The sequence below is a fragment of the Hyperolius riggenbachi genome, chromosome 1, assembly GCF_040937935.1.
Source record: "Hyperolius riggenbachi isolate aHypRig1 chromosome 1, aHypRig1.pri, whole genome shotgun sequence".
Lineage (NCBI taxonomy): Eukaryota > Metazoa > Chordata > Amphibia > Anura > Hyperoliidae > Hyperolius > Hyperolius riggenbachi.
Window position 1 is genome coordinate 360,926,395 of NC_090646.1, and position 17,809 is coordinate 360,944,203.

General features: G+C 43.1%; 1 protein-coding gene across 1 annotated transcript in view; it reads right to left on the minus strand.

Moving 5' to 3' along the window:
* Positions 1 to 6,834: 6,834 nt before the first annotated feature.
* The window catches only part of POLR1E (RNA polymerase I subunit E), a 38,763-nt gene continuing 27,788 nt past the window's right edge, over positions 6,835 to 17,809 (minus strand). The window contains exons 10-12 of the mRNA XM_068234219.1: positions 13,119 to 13,200; positions 10,943 to 11,074; positions 6,835 to 7,221 (exon numbers count right to left, since the gene is read on the minus strand). Coding sequence (XP_068090320.1) covers positions 7,065 to 7,221; positions 10,943 to 11,074; positions 13,119 to 13,200 — 371 coding nt within the window. The 3' untranslated portion in view covers positions 6,835 to 7,064. The remainder of the gene's footprint in view (positions 7,222 to 10,942; positions 11,075 to 13,118; positions 13,201 to 17,809) is intronic.

Sequence of the window (17,809 nt, forward strand, 5' to 3'; positions counted from 1 at the left end):
ACCTTTTCTTCTCCAGACATTGGCCTCAATTCACTAAGCTTAACTCCTTGTCTTTAATAACTCTTCTGAGCTGTTTTACAGTTATCACCATGGTGATATAATTGTGATAACTGTAAAACAGCTCTGAAGAGTTATTGAAGACAAGGAGTTAAGCTTAGTGAATTGTGCCAGATGCCTCACTGTGCATGCAGATGTATTCACACCTGCCTGCCGCCATTCCTGAGCAAGCTTTGCACTGATGGGCACCCCAATCTTACAGCTGAATCACCTTTAGGAGACAGTCCTGGCACTTGTTGGACTTTTTGGGTGCCCTGAAGCCTTCACAACAACTGAATTTTCTCCTCAAGGTTCTTGATGACCCTATAAATGGTTGATTTAGGTGCAATCTTAGTAGCAGTAGTAATATCCTTGCCTGTCGAGCCCTTTTTATGCAACAAACATGATGAATGCACGTGTTTCCTAGCAGGTAACCATGGGTAATGGAGGAAGAATGATGATATTAAGCACCACCCTCCTTTTAAAGGCCTATGCCTTGGGCAATGGAAAGCCTGGGGCAGTGTTATAGCATGCACTAGTCCTTACCCTTCCTGCCCACCCACCCGCACACATCGATCTGTGCACAGAGCAGGTCTCCCTCTGCACGTCAAGGTTCCTCTAAATGGCTACGCTGGCCGCCCCCATAGTCAGACCTCCAGATCAGCGATGTGCCACAGAGACGAGAGGAGAGCGATGTACAGAGACCGTGTCCTATACTTCAAATACAAGAAGTGACATCACTGCACACCCCTGAGGTTATTCATCCAGCTCTTGGCATTCCACCAATGAGATCTCCCTTCAGTGGGAGCACAACTAGCTACTTAATATTGAGAAACACCTGGCTACCTAATGCTAAGGGACACCTGTAACCTACCCATGGAGGGCAAGCGAAGTAAGGAAGAAGTGACAGCTTGGCTAGCCAGCACACTTGACATGCAGTTTGGTGGGGGTTTGTATGTTCATGGAGGGCGAAGTCAAGGGTGCCAGGACATCTGTGCCTATAGGCTCCTCTGATGTAAATCCATTGCAGATTGAAACTAGATTAAGGAGATAGAATATCCTACACCAGTTGATAAGTGGTTCAGAGCTGCAATATCAATAATACCAACTGCAAGTTCTAGCTACATAGGGAAAACAATATTCACAGTGCAACTTACTGTAAGCTTAATATAATACAACTGTAATGTGTGCATTAGTATTTTAGAATATACAGTTTTGTCAGTGAGACCCTCCAAGAAGCAGTCTGTTGTGCTCCACAATACCTTCCCAGCAAACTGTAATTTCTCATAGCACAGCAGAAAAAAAATCGTAACTAGGAGAACTGAAAGCAAGATCAGCAGTTGGGAAATGGAAAATGTCAAGGACTGCTAAGATGCCTTCATATACAACACAGCATTGAAAATGTCAGATGATTGTAAGTCATTTTGCTTTACACAATAATGGTATGGATTTAAAACCATCCTCATACAATAATTTCAATAGAAGGATCAAAGTGCAACATCGTGAGCTTTTAGAAAGAATAACAGAGCTAGCTGGCCCTGTAATTTCAAAATGAACTGAAAATCTCTAAAGAGGAACTGTACTGAATATAACTTAATGAAGAAAATTGCTTTTTTTTTTTTTTTTTTACAATATTGTAAATTAGTCAGTGCTTGCCAGTTGTAAAATCTTTCCTCACCCTGATTTACAGTCTGATATTTATATCATGGGTGGTAACATCTATAGTGCAGTCAGGTGCACCTATGCGGAATGTTTGTGTACTCCGTGTTCCAAAGCACATAGAAAAGAGTACCTGGTCTCCCAGAATGCTCTGGGAGAATTCCACATAGCTAAACCGCCTACACGGTGACATCACTGTGAGGGCAGGGTAACATACCAATATAGAGCTCTAGGAAGGGTTTCTGATGCTGAAACCAGGAAAACTACCGTTAAAGTGGGTATTCTGAATAATACACTAAATTCTACTATATGTCTCTACAGTGCCTCTTTAATATCAACCGTAGAATTTCAAAACAAAATCAGTGAGGACCTAGAAACACTGAGATAATCACGGCAAAATAGAATAAGTCATTGGTCAGAAAAACAATAGTACAGTAAAAGTGAATACTAGAACAGTCTGGGATGCATGATTTTACATGCATTTTTTGGATACAAATCAGTAGCCTGCATCAAAATCTTAACCTTCCTGGCGGTAAGCCCGAGCTGAGCTTGGGCTATGCCGCGCAGGATTTCTCAGGCCCTGCTGGGCCGATTTGCGTAATGTTTTTTTATTACACGCAGCTAGCACTTTGCTAGCTGTGTGTATACTGCGATCGCCGCCGATTCGCCACGTTAGAGGGCCCCCCCCCGAGACCCCGTGCGCAGCCTGGCCAATCAGTGCCAGGCAGCGCTGAGGGGTGGATCGGGACTCCCTCTGACGTAACGACATTGATGACATCATCGCAATAGCCACCATGGCAATGGGGGAAGCCCTAAAGGAAATCCCGTTCAGAACGGGATTTCCTTATGGGCAAGCACGTCAGCGGCGATCGGAGGGGTGGGAGGGACTCTGCAGGGAGGGGGGCATCATGTAGCTAGCGCTAGGCTAGCTACATGATAGAAAAAAACATTTTGCAAAAAAAAAAAAAACCTTCCCGCCGCCTTCAGACCGCCAGGGAGGTTAAAGAGGAACTGAAACTGAGGATTGAACTTCATTCTAATCAGTAGCTGATACCCCCTTTCCCACAAGAAATCATTACCTTTTCTGGAATAGATCATTAGGGGAGTCTGTATGACTGATAATGTGGTGAAACCCCTCCCACAGTGTGATGTCATGACCATGGTGCTGACAATTTGCTGTCTGTGAACCTTGTTGCACTGTGGGACATAATGACTTTTTTTTCCAGCTGCCAAACAAGCCATTTCTCCCCCTGTGCATAGAACTCTCAGTAATGAATATTCCATACAGATAACCTGGTAGAAATAAAGATGTCACCGCCAGTGATACAATTCAGAATGTAAATCAGGGAGAGGAACAATTTTACAATGGCCAAACACTGACTAATCTATAAATGAATATTGTAAAAAATAAATAAATAATTGTATTCATTATGTTATTTTCACTACAGCTCCTATAACACTACAGAGGAATTAAGGTGTTGCACAAACACTGTTGCCGACAACAGGGATCAGGACTCAATCCCTCAGGAGGCAGTTTGGGGACAAGTATTGTACAGTCACGTCACTAGTGACACGTACTGTTGCTAATGAGCCAGTTGAAGGGACACAATGTGCAATGCCTGACAGAGCACAGTCATCTGAGCTCAACCAAAATGATGTCACTCTGGATCTTTCAGGCATGCATCAGGGAAGGTCGGGAGCCTCCATACACATGCCAGGTGTCAGCAGTGTACAAAGATCTAGAGGTTTCCTTTCATAAACACTGTTAAGTTTTGAAGTGAGTTCCTGTAATAGGATCCCTTCTTCTAGATGTTTTTAGGAAACCAATCTGAAGGATAATGCAGTATTGGTGTATTGAGTCCTCTACAAATCTATAAGTTTGCTGCCAGATTTTTGTTCTTGTGGTAAATGTGCAGCTTGCCCTGCCTACTGTTTCAACCAGAGGAAGTAGTTTGAATTTAAGTCTCATGGTATAGAGGAAGGAGCTGATTTATAAGGGCCAGTTCAGACGGACATGTAGCTACTAGCATCGGTGGTAAACGAGGTTACAGTATCTTCCTAGGGCTCAAAAACACGATGAAAAAAATTGATGACAAAATGTCAAACGCTTTCCTGCTAGGCAACAGAAAAGTGTTTGGCTACAGTGTAACGAGCTGCTGAGAGCCGAACGTGTGAACCAGCCCTAAAGCTACCGTATGTCATTGAAGCATTTATTGCTCATTTACTGCTGCAACTTATGAGTGCTATTCATAAACCAGCATTATCACTGAATTACCATTGTAGCACTTATAGGGAACTTGAACTGAGAAGGATATGGAGACTGGCATATTTATTTACTTTTAAACATTACCAGTTGCCTGGCTATCCTGCTGATTCTCTGCTTTTGATAGTTAAATCCATAGACCCTGAACAAGCATGCAGATCGCATTTATGACTGAATTCTGGCTAGATTAGCTGCACACTTGTTTGAGGTGTGTGGTTCAGGCACTACTGATGCATGAAAGTTTAGCAGGACTGCCAGGCACTTGGTTTTGTTCAAAAGGAAATAAATATGGCAACCTCCATACACCTCATTTCATTTTTCTTTTAATGCGGATTTCGGAATGTTAAATGATAGTAAATGGTATTGCTAAAGAAACAATGAATGATCTCTGCCTGAATTGCTCTGCTATGCTGTAGGTAGCAACACCAATGCAAGTTAATGGAAGAAGGCATCAACTAGTTGCTGGTTATCTTATTGCCTGAATCCATGCTAATGCTTTTAAATGGCTATTTAGGTTGGGCCAGTAAGGGCCATCTTGGCTGAGAATCCAGACTTAATAAAGATGTCCCCAAAGGTTGCAATGTCACCCACAGGTTTGCATTTGCTCCTGGTGGACAAAACGAACTGCATTTGTCCCAACAATCAAACCCAAAGTGTTCAATATAAAAGCTTTTACAATATCAAGCATGGTCATGCTACCATTTCTATATTGTCACCCAATCTGCAAAAACACAACTGTCACTACACAGAGAATTACCGTAAAACACAACTGTGACCCATCAGTGCTTGCTGTCTGGGCCCTTGATGCTGTTAGGTTTGGGAAGACCAGAATAAAATTACAGTGGTCTCCAGTCTAGAGACTTGTTGGATATATTGTACAGAGTTGGTGCCATACTTAGGCTTCCTCGCTTTAGGCACAGGCGTCCTTCCGTTTCCATACGTGCTGCTGACAGCGGGTTAAAGACTGTGGCTGGGGGTGTGTGCACGCTTGTGTGGCACAGCATAAGACTTTGCACATTCATGCGTGAAGTTGCAATGGGGAAAAGTATAAAAGGCCAGTCTTATGCATTTGATGCTACTTGTGCTGACTACTAGTGTTGGTTCATGTGTTCCCTGCTCTGACCAAACCTTGCTTCTGATACACCTGTTGTGACCTGGCCTGCCTGACTACGCTTGGTCTCTCTCCTCTGGTTTGACCTCTGCCTGTGACCCTGATGATACTGTCTGCCACCTGCCTCTTGCCTGGATACTGATTACTCCTGGCTGATGCCTGCCCCAACTCCTGTCTGGATACAGATTATTCCTCTGTCACCTGTTCCGACTCTTCCCTGGATACCGATTGCTCCTGTCTGCTGCTTGCCCTGGCTCTTTGCCTGGATACCAACAATGATGTCTGCCCTGATCTGCTGCTCGGTCTTGGACTTCCACACTGAAGTGTACCGTTCTCTTGACCACTGGCTGGAGCTGTCCCAGGGATGACCTGGTTAGCATTAGGCTGCAAAGACCATTGTCCCTTGCGGAGCACTGGTGAAGACCCGTGGTCGCGTAGATCCATGCCTGGTTAACACTTTGCCTGCTAGTGGGAGGGTCAACAAGCACGACGAACATAACAGTTGGACTTTTTTTTTTTTTTTTATTATTCTGAAGGCCCCAGTTTGCCCTTTCCAGATTTTTCATCTTTGGCAAAGGTAAACGTTACTCACACCATTTTTATATTTGTCGCTGTTCCAGAGAAATTCCCTTTGGAAGGTCAGTCACATGACCCAGTGATATGTGCTCAAACTGCCGAGCTGCTTGCAGCCTGGGACTTACTCTGCCAAGAGTCGACATCAGACCATGCTCACCTCCTCCCTCTGCTTTCTTTTGTGGAGCACAGATGGGTTAGATCCACTATGAGTTCAGGAAGAAACCATGGATTGTCTCCACTCCTAGCTCTCCCTGACTACCTGTGGGTGGTGATGGAATGGGGAGTAGTTTGGGCAGCACATAGACTGCTGTTTAGTTCATCCAAGCAGTATCATTGATATTAGCAAGAAGCCACCATTATGAACCCAGCCAGCCAAATAATAAAATGAATAATGCAAACATAGTTTGTGAAATAAAGACAATGGAGTTGCAAATTATGATATATTCCATACAATATGCATTAAAAAAAAAGTCCCAAAAACTAGGTCTTTGTTTATAATCAATATCTATACAGAGGTAAGAGACACCTATTTTCAGCTACAAGATATTTGGTTTTTATGGATGGCCAATAAGATGCAAATAATTCTGAGTTGATGCAAATGCATGCAACTTCCACTGGACCAATCAAATCCTGCCCCAGAGAAGCCAGAGGTGATTGAGTTATTGTATTTTTTGGACTATAAGACTCAAAAGTGGGGGGGAAAAGTCACCGCGTCATAGTCCAAATGCAGGGAGTTCCTGACTTGTGAATGCTTGCCAATACGAACCTCCAACCCGCTGCAACGTCGGAAACGCCCTGTACTGTGCCCATGCAGAGGAGGATACGGGGACACAAAGGGGCATAGAGGAGGACACATGGTGACACAGTTGGACACAAGTGGGACAGAGGAGGACATGGAGACACAAGCAGTACAAGGGGGCATGAGGTACAAAGGGGCATAATCCACAAGATGCCCCTTCACCATGGATGCACCAGGTTTAGTATATATTTTTTTCCCCCTGTTTTTTTTCCTCTAAACCTAGGTGCGTCTTATGATCAGGAGCGTCTTATAGTCCGAAAAATATGGTAGTTGGGCTTGTCTGGCCACATGTACGACAAACACCAAGGAGGAGCAGTGGAGTGTGTTAATTATATATCCACTATAGTAGATTTTTAGCTTACTATACTAATGGACTAGGTTAGCAGCCTGTTTAGCTTAATGTGTTTTATTAAAGCATACAAAAGTTTTTCCATTGTTGAGAGCATCTTATTGTTTATACATGTGCCGGCCACCTGGCATGTGACGTTACATCCGGAGAGAATGCTTATATAGGTAAGGCTGGAGAACTTTGTACAAGAGGATGCGGTTAGTTCCCACATGTGTATAGTGACCCTTGCTTTGCAGGTCCTTTTCAGATAATTAAACAGAACAGTCCACATTCATATCCGCTTTCTTTTCTTCATTCCTCTTGGCGGCTTGTAAACAATCAGTGGCAGTTCCAATGTGGCAATTTTGTGACCCTCCTCCAAAGTGGAATCTGAGAATCCTATCCTTTTACTGATTTTCAGCCTCATGGCTTTGGCCATCTCAAGTATCCTGTAACATAATAAAGGGTTAAAAATCAGAATAGAAGTTTATTTTAGAAAGAGCACTAACTTCCATCCAACCATATCTAATTATTGCTGCAAAAAAAAAAAAAAAAAAAAAAAAAGGAAAAGAAATTTAGGCCATGGCAAAACACAAAACAAACATACAAAAGGACTTAACTCCATTCATTTTGGTTACGGCAGGCTTGTTCTATTATTCTCTGTAGTCGTTGCAGGATACTGATTGAGATGCAACATTTTTTATACATATTTGATAAAACTGAAGCAGTCCAAGTTTAGTTACTCCACTCAAATGAAGTAATGCTTGGATAAAAGCTGACAAGCAGAAAAAAGTAATGGCTTTATTTATTCCAATCTGTGTTTCCAGGTTTAACCATCAGCTGTATTCCTGTGTTGTTTTTTGCTTCTGTGTCTCCATTTAGGGGACTATCCCTCACTTCCTGTCCCAGAGGAAGTAAAGGAAAAAAAAAAAAGCAAGACAACTAGAAATGCTGACTGGGTTGCAGCATTAAAACCATTATCCCATAATTTACTGTAAGATGAGAAGGTTTTCACGTGTTAATGGATTGGCACCGGGAAATGCATGTTAAACATATGAAACTAGATGATAAAAAATAGCCAATTTGAGCACCAGCTATTAAGCTGTGCTGCGAGCTGATCGACTATCACATACTAGAACTATAAAGCCAATATTTCAACAGGAGTAGTTTTGAATGCCAATTTTGGAGTGGTAAAAATCTCAGTATACAGTGTCCATTTAATATGTATCTAGCCTACTGGAAATATCAACTTTCAAATGGATTCCTCCTACATGTGTGACCATCACATAGTGGCTGAGCTGCTATGCACTCTAACATCCTTTGCAGACAGCACCAGTCGATAATAAACATACTAATAAAAGAATCAATGTATTTCCAAAAAGCATTACATGCATTTTTTTTCTTTTATACACACAGCATTTAACACTTGCATACCCACCGTCTCTGGGACTTTAAAGGTAACCTGAACTACATGGAGGCTGACATATTTATTGCCTTTTAAACAATACCAGTTGCCTGGCTTTCCTGCTGGTCTATTTGGCTGCAGTAGTGTCTAAATCACACCTGAAACAAGCATGCAGCTAATCTTTGTTTTTGTTTCTGATGTAATTCTGACACTACAGCAGCCATACTGATCAGCAGGGCTGCCATGCAACCAGTATTGCTTAAAAGGAAATAAAAATGGCAGCCTCCATATTCTTCTCACTACAGTTCTTTAAAGTGTACCTGTAACTTTAAAAAAAAAATAGTTACCTCAGTAGGCTGAAGACTCTGGATGATCCAGAAGCTTCTCCCTACTGAGCTAAGTGTCTAACTTTAGAAAAAAAAATCAAAACGATACAGGTGTACTTTAAGCACCTTAAAGAACACCTTAAATGAGAGAGATATGGAGGCTGCCATATGTCCTTTTAAACAATACCAGTTTTCTGGCAGACCTGCTGATCTTTTTGGCATCAGTAGTAATCACACACCTGAAACAAGCATGCAGAAAATCCAGTCAAACTTCAAACAACCTATCTGCATGCTTGTTCAGGGCTATGACTAAAAGCATTAGAGGTTCGCAGAACAACCAGGCAATGTGCATTGTTTATAAGGAAATAAACATGGCATCTTCTATATCCCTCTTACTCAAGGTGTGCATTAATTGGTCTTTATTCCTAGTGGGGATGCAGAGGTTGCAACTACACCAGGGCCTCCTGACCAGAGGGGCCCACCAACCATCATATTAGCTTTGCTAGAAATGAACACCTCTATGTGCATTGCATAGTGGTAATCATTATCAAACTGCTTCCTTATGCTTCATACACACTTGAGATAAAAGTCTTTGGAAAATGAAAGATCACAGACCAATTTTACCCCCTTCCATGTAGTATGAGAGCCATACCTACACAGTCTATTCTATGGAGCTGAGCTCCCCATCAGAAAAAAATCTTTGCAAGATGCTGCACACAAACATGCCCGTACACACTCAAAAGATCATTATCTGCAAAAGATCTGTTCCTGCAAAAGATCCATTCCTGCAAAATGCATTCATAGTCTATGAGATCTGCAGATCCTCATACACACTTGGTTTAACAGACAATCATCTGCAGATCATCTGCAGATCAGATCCACCAGGATGGATCTTCAGATCTGCAGATGATTGCCAGATATGCAGATGAAGTCTGTTAAACCAAGTGTGTATGAGGATCTGCAGATCTCATAGACTATGAGGGCTGGAACCCACAGGAGCGCTTTTGGCAGCGTTTTGGCAGCACTGTGATACGCTAGCAGTTTGCCAAAACGCTGGGCTAATGTTAATGGATGGGGCAACTTCCACAGGAGCGTTTGCGTTTCCCAGAAACGCAAACGCAGGACCTGCAGCATTTTGGGAGCGTTAGCGTTTCAATGTAAAGTATTGAAACGCTAGCAGAAACGCTCAGCAAAACCTAAACTGAGCGGTTTTGCTAGCGTTTTGCGGTTCAGCACACTGTAACAAAATGAAAAATAATTCACAGGACCAATCAGGATAAAAACGCAAAACGCTACGCACCCGCTGGGCAAAAAAATACAATGTTGCAAAACTAAACCAAAAACGCGCATGAATCCGCTTGCAAACCGCTCAGACAAAACGCTAGCGGTTGCGTTTGCTGATTTCAGTGGGTTCCAGGCCTGAATGCATTTTGCAGGAATGGATTTTTTGCAGGAACAGATCTTTTGCAGATAACGATCTTTTGAATGTGTACGGGCATCTTTGTGTGCAGCATCTTGCAAAGATTTTATGTGATGGGGAGTGCAGCTCAATAGAACAGACTGTGTAGAGTATGGCTCTCATACTACATGGAAGGGGGTAAAATTGGTCTGTGATCTTGCATTTTCCAAAGACTTTTTATCTCAAGTGTGTATGAAGCATTACTCTAAATACACCTCTCTAACACTGCAGCTGTCTGATTTTTTTGGGGCACCATATCAATAGTGTGCTTGGGCCCCATGGAAAAGTCCCACCAGGGCCCCAAGGAAAAGTCCCACCAGGGCCCCAAGCTCCTTCGTTACGCCACTGTGTATTACTCTACATTAGGGATAGGAGAGAGCTTCTTGGCTTACACTATGGGCTTCTTCATAAGAGCAGATATCACAGTAACAATTCATCAGTGTGCTGCAGACCAGCACATCCCAGCCAGAACATCCCATCAGTGTGCAGTGAGGAAAGTAAAAGTTATTTTTATGTCGGAATTGGCCATCTAAACGATATACCTGCTGAACATTACACATCTTTTGGTAATTCAGACCTTCCCCTTATAATTGGTCAGTGTGTGTAATTAGCTGTCAGTCAGGAGTTAAGCTTTATGCCTGGTACATACCATGCAATTTCCTGTCAGATAGATGGGTCGAATTGATTATTTCCGACAGATCTGATCTGAATTCCGATAGTCATTGTGATCGATTTTCTCATCATTTCTAAACCAAAACGATAAAAAACAACTAAAAAAAAAAAAATATGGGAAATCCGATCAGACCTGTTGGAAATAATTGATTCCACCCGTCTACCTGACAAGAAATTGCATGGTATGTATCAGGCATTAAACCTATCAAGGGAACTGTGGAAGCCAATTTCTCAGTAAAATAGCAGGTAACTGAAGGAAGGCAAATGCAGTTGGTTCTCAGTGGATTACTATGGAGACACTGCCTCACCTGCTCTCCGTCAGTTTCAGGTCTCTCTGCAGATAGGTCAGGTCCACCTGAAAGTCTGCGATATGTAAAGCCAAGGCTATGGCGTAAGACACAATTTTAGATTGCATTGACCCAGATATAGAATTCTGAACCCTGGATGAAGAGATAAAAACAGACAAGCTGTTAGAAGGCTCAGCACGCAATTAATAATTCACAACATCATCTTATGATTAATACATATGCCTTGAGGCATTTTATCTCATGCAAGGAAGTCATTTTAAATCCACATTCTCTTTTAAAGTCATGCAGTGATTGCTGGGAACTGGTCAGGGGAATCAGGCAATACAAAATCCTTTGCCATTCTCTATGGATGTGTGCCAAGACCCTAACAGAACCCCTCATGTGGATTGAACAGTTTGTGCTGTCATCGGCAGTATATTGCAGGCATGTGATGAGGAGAAGCTTCAAGTCATTCACATAGATGTATATGTATGTGGTAGTATTCCTAATTTAGTACATTCACTTCGCAGGCAGAGAGCAGGAGGAATTTGTTGTACCTTATGTAGCACACAGCAAAAATAAGCAGGCGGTAGCAAGGAGGAGGCAGTTTCATTACACCCCCTCCATTCTCAAAGGATGCAGGAAATGGTAGGTCATGCACTATGGTACAGCTATTGCTCTCACTGTGATTTTTGTTTTGTTACAAGAGCTATGCAATTTCTTACGCTGGCTAGGTGACAAACCTGTATTTAGTGTCACGCTGCAGGCATAAGGTGGCTTCTGCAGCTGGGCTGCTGCATCATCACAGTGATGTCAGTTTGGAGTGGGGGTATCTGTAGTATGGTGTAAGGAGTTGGGACAATGCAAATGGAGCCAAAGTGGCTCAGAGGACCATGGCTGTCTTGTTGGATGATCAAGTGACCACTAAGGGTTCAGACTATATAGACGGGCGGTTTTGAAAAAAAAAATTGCCAGGGCCCATCTCCGGGGAGGGAGGGGGGGTTGGGGTCATTGGGGGGTGGGGGGGGACTGGAGGTAGATGGGGAAGGCTGACCAATCACCTGCCTGGATGATGGCCGGACAGGTAAGTATTTATCACTAAAAAGCCCCTCAATGCTGAAGAGGGTAAAAAGGGTCCCAGCCAGATCAAGGCAGTTTTACTGGGACCTATCAGGGCTCAGATGAGCCTCGTCTTCTTAAACAGTGCTGCACTGCTCTGTGTAGACATGCAGCCTCACAAACATTGTTTGAGAGGGGCTATCACTTTCACTAAACAGGCTTTATACAGCCAAGTAAATTAGAGCATCACAGCTTAAAGGGAACCTGAATCGAGAGGAATACTGAGGATGCCATCTTCATTCCCTTGTAAACAATGCCAGCTTCCAAGCGGTAATGCTGAGCATTTTCCATTAGTTAGTCACACACCTGTAACAAGCATGCAGCCAGTGGAGTCACACCAGAGACAAAACATTTGATCTGCATTTTCATTTTGGGTCAGTGACTTAGAAGTATTAGGCTGGGTTCACACAAAACTGAAAGCAGAATATATGTAAATGGTGCAGTAAGCGGGGAAAGCGGCGCCGAATTTTCCTGGGACAGATCTGCAGTTTTTGGGCGGTAGGAAGCCTAGTGGGACCGGACACTGCCCATTCCCATAGGCTTACATTGCGTCGGATTTGGGTTTGTGGTCCTGTTGTGGAAAAAAGCAGCAGGTTAGGACTTTGCATTTGTGGTCTGGTGATTGCGTCATGCATTTGTGTTCCTTTGACAGTGTAAATACATCCCATTGATAACATAGGATGCAGTTACCATTAGTTTTTGCGTTTAACTGCGTTTTGGTAAACACAGGGTTTTTCACTTTTGTGTGAACAAGCTCTTAGCGGCAGAGCATTACCACAGAAGTTAGGCAACTGGCATGGTTTATTAGAGAATGAAGGAGGCTCTCACTTCAGGTTCCCTTTAAACAACTTCTTCTCTGAAATGTATTTATGTACACTGTAAAACCTAAAGAACCAGTGTCTCCAAAGAAAACACAAAACATCTTAGATTTAAAAATAAAAAATGTGAAACTAAGCAATGTTTCAAAGTCCCCTGCGCGCAGACACACACACACACACACACACACACACACACACACACACACACACACACACACACACACACACACCTGAAAAACAAATGTCTATGGTACTCTCACCTGCCATTTTTAAAACTTATTACAGTGAAGTTTTTCATGAGTTTTCCACAGATAATGCTTGGGCAATTTTGAGCGATAAGATCTGCAACAGAAAACAAGTCAGCAGAGAAGGAAGTGTGATCCAGCAGAGAGAAATCATCTGATTACTTGTAGCTCAAACAGACAAAGGATCAAGTAAATCAGAGCTCACAACTAGTGTCAACTAACACTTCCAAGTTTTACTAAAAAAAAATAAAAATATTAAAGTGGACCCAAACTAAAAATACAAGATTTCAGAAATAAAATCTATTTTCTAAATTATAATAATAAATAGCAGCCTTTTTTCAGCTGCATGATGACAAATATAAAATATTTTACATTTATTGGAGAAACCCCTCCCTTCCTTACATATTGCCGGCAAATAATCCGGCAAACTGGTGGAGTAGATGGTGTCCAGCAAAGGAGGAATTGCTAATGGCTGCCACCTGTATAACCCTAGTTATGCAAAGAGGAGGGTGAAAAGCATTGAAATGCTCATAGGCTTGAAGGAGTGTTTATTTATCTTTGTATGTGTCAGAGTGGTGCAACTAAATATTTTGAATAAAAAAAAAAAATGTTTGGTTTGGGTCCGCTTTAAGATAATAAAGTACATACCAAAATATGGTATGCCCTGAACAATTGAACAAAGCAATTATATGTTAACCACAGGAAGTAATTACTGTTAACAAGGAATAATAAATTGGCACATTACAACATAACAAACCTGGATAAAAACTGAGCTCCAAGACAAATCTGTCTCCATAAGGTCTAAAACAAAGATAAGGGATAGTGCTACACAAACAAACCAAATATGGTTTCACCCTAATGAGTGAGGCTTTGTCAGGGGTCTATTAAATTGCATACAGAAAAATTATATAAGGGCCTAGCTGATTGCTATACTGTTCCTCTGTATACAATACAATGTACATATGCATTTTAGCACACCCATGACAAAGCCTTATTTGTCAGGGTGAAACATGTTGGGATTTGGGATGTATAGGTTTAGAACTAGCACTTTGTGAATGTCTGACGACAAGTGGGTGTGAGGCTTAGGGGCCAATGATTAGTGCAAGCTGGTGACCCGTAGTTTAGAAATCAGTTTACTACGAGGCACCCTGCAGTCCCTTAGGTCTCCTTGCCACCCCTCAGGTCATCCTGCTGTCCTGGGGATTGGCTTGTCCGTCCCTTATGCAGGCATATGTTTTGCAGTTCAGTTTTTATCCGGATTAATTAAAGGATAGGTTTTAAATATGGGCTTTTTATCACTCCTTCATAACAGTTGATGTTCCTCTAAGATCAGCATTTTGCATTTTGTTATTTACCCACAGGCGTACCAGGAAATGAGGATAGCCCTTTGGTCTCCAGCCGCCAGAAGGTGTAGCAGATTTTAAAGAATGTAATAACTGGCCCAAAGCTTTCCACTCCTCAACACTTCTAGACAACCAGGCTTAAAGGATACCCGAGGTGACGTGGGACATGATGAGATAGACATGGGTATGTACAGTGCCAAGCACACAAATAACTAGGCTGTGTTGCTTTTTTTCTTCCTCTACCTGAAAGAGTTAAATATCAGGTATGTAAGTGTCTGACTCAGTCCTGACTCAGACAGGAAGTGACTACAGTGTGACCCTCACTGATTAGAAATTCCCCTTTTTACCTCTTTCTTGCTCTCAGAAGCCATTTTCTGCTAGGAAAATGTTTTATAGTTGGAATTTCTTATCAGTAAGGGTCACACTGTAGTCACTTCCTGTCTTAGTCAAGACTGAGTCAGCCACTTACATACCTGATATTTAACTCTTTCAGGCAGAGGAAAAAAAAAACGAACACAGCATAGTTATTTGTGTGCTAGGCACTGTTCATACTGTACATGTCACATGCCACTTCGGGTATCCTTTAAAAAAAATATTGTGAAATATCGAATTAAAGAAAATGAGCCCACAGACATGTGACTACTTTAGAGTTTTCCTCTTTAGCTCAGACCACCAGGTAGGGTCATGCATTGCCTGAGGAACTCTGATCAGGGCAACACCCACTTCTAGTAAGCTTCTGCTAAAGGAGAGGAAGCTTACCAATTCATGTCATTACCCCTCCCTTAAAGCACATCTGAACAGAGAGAGATACGGAGGATGCCATATTTATTTCCTTATTAACAACAATGCAGATTGCTTGGCTGCCCTGGTGTGCCTGTCTCTAATACCTTTTGCCATAGACCCTGAACAAGCATGCAGATTAGGTGCTCTGACAGAAGGCTGATTGTATTAGCTACATGCTTGTTTCAGGTGTTTAATCAGACACACTGCAGCCAAAGAGATCCGCAGAGCGGCAAGGCAACTGGAAATAAAAGGAAATAAATATGGCAGCCACCATATCCATCTTAGATCATTTGTACTGTAAAGCAAGCCTAAAATGAAAAGGCTATGGAGGCTGTCATATTTAATTAATTTTAAACAATGCACATTGCCTGGCTCTACTGCTGACCCCCTGCTTGTAATATAGCCAGAGACCATGAACAAGCATGTAGATCAGGTACTCTGACTGGATTTACTACTGCAGCCAAAGAGATCATTAGGTTGCCAGGCACCTAGTATTGTTTAAAAGAAATACATGTGACAGTTTCCATATCCCTCTTACTTCAGGTATACTTTAAAGTGTACCAGAGCGTAGTTAAATTAAGTTTTTTTTTTCTTTAACATACCTGGGGGCTTCCTCCAGCCCCATCCACACGGATGGCTCCCACGCCACCATCCTCGGTCTTCTACCTGTTCGGTACCAGGTCCCGTAACTTCAGCCAATCGCGGCCAGTCTGTGCAAAAGACGTGCACCCTCTGCATATGTCTCCAGCAGCTGCCGGAGAGATGCGTAGAGGGTGCCCTTTTTTGCGCAGACTGGGCGAAGTTACAGGACCCCGTGCTGAAGAGGAAGAAGACAGAGGACGGCGGCGTGGGAGCGAGGAAGCCCCAGGTATGCATAAAACTTTTAAATTTAACTCAGCTCTGTTTTCCTTTAAGGAACTGCTGGATGCTGGGAAAATCAGCCATCTAACCTACTTAGAAGCAGAACTAAAAGTCATGAACACGGGGGCGCATGCGCGGAGCCGCCATGAGCAGACGCTAGTTGGCAGAGCTCCGTCTTTGGGATCCTGAAACACCTCTCTCACGGCCTCGCTCGCAAACATTTTTACTCCGGCTACAACACCTGATATCCAGGCAATGTCCAGGAGGGGAAAGAGAGATAATCCGCCACCTTCCGAGGCCCCAAAGAAACAGAACAGGCAACATAAACTCACAGAGCATTTCGGGCCTGCTCCTACGGGATCCAAGATGGCCGCCGCGACCTCAGCCTCAGCTACCTCGCCTCACTCTTCAGGGCCTGGTTCGCCTAACTCTCTTCCCGAGTCACCGCAATCAGCAGCGGAAGTCCCCCTCACAAAGCTACAATCCCAGCAGCTATACAGGGACATAAGTTCGCTTTTTAAACGGGAGTTAGCAGCAGCGGTAACCGATCTATCCAATCAAATCAAGGAGGTGGGTGAGCGGGTGGCTACGCTTGAGAAGCAAGCAGATTCCCTGGTGGATGCAGTAGCGGCAGACAAACTACAACTAGATGACCAAGATGATAAGATCCTAACCATGGAACTTAAGCTTGAAGACCTTGAAAACAGGTCCCGGAGAGCAAACCTACGCATCCGCGGGGTTCCGGAATCCATTACGGACCTAAAGGTAATGGCCCTAAACCTTTTTGCAGCCATCCTGCCACAGCATGATCCCCAAGAGCTCCGGATAGTCCGCATCCACAGAGCCTTGAGACGCCCGCGTAATGCGGATCTTCCCCGGGACATTGTCTTGAAAATGCAGCATGAAGAGATGAGAGACGCCATCTTAATCGCTGCTAGGCCCCTAACATCACTCCCGGACCTACCTAACACGGTACGCCTCTTTGCGGATCTATCGCCTCTTACACTGGCACGAAGGAGGGATATGAGGCCTGCGACCCAAGCTCTTACCACAGCTTCAGTGAAATACAGGTGGGGATTCCCCTTTTCCCTATCCTTCGAGTACAACAACAAGAACTACCTCTGTAAATCACTGGCCGAGGCCCGCCTTGCTTTGGGTCAGTGCGGCCTACAGCTCCCGCCTCACGACCAGACCTCGCTACCTCAAAGCTCTCCAAGACCGACCAGAGTTTGGACGGAGGTCATCAATCCTAGACGCCGACGGCCATCGGAGAATCCAGCAGCACCATCCTCTCCAGCCCATTCTTCACAATCCATATGACCACGGACAGGTTATGTTTAGCTATCTGTATTCCACATGTTTTATTTCTAAGTCCTATTTTTGCATTTTTATTATGTCTCTTTTTTCGACTATACGATTGTTAATGAGACAGACTTAGACTATTTTTTTTTTTTTTCTTCAATTTCTTCCATGTTGGAATAGTATCTTGAACTCTATGAATACCTGCCCTATAGTTTTCCATACATCCACTGGGTGGCCCCTCTCCTCTATCGGCAACATAATATTCTGCTCACTCACAAAATGAGATGGGACTCTCCCACCTAGATTGGACTGTACATTGGGCGTAAATACTCTAACTCATATGTTCAGTTTATTCTCATCTTTCGTTCTTATATGGAATTGATCCACTGTTTAAACAATACTATAGCTAACCGTTTT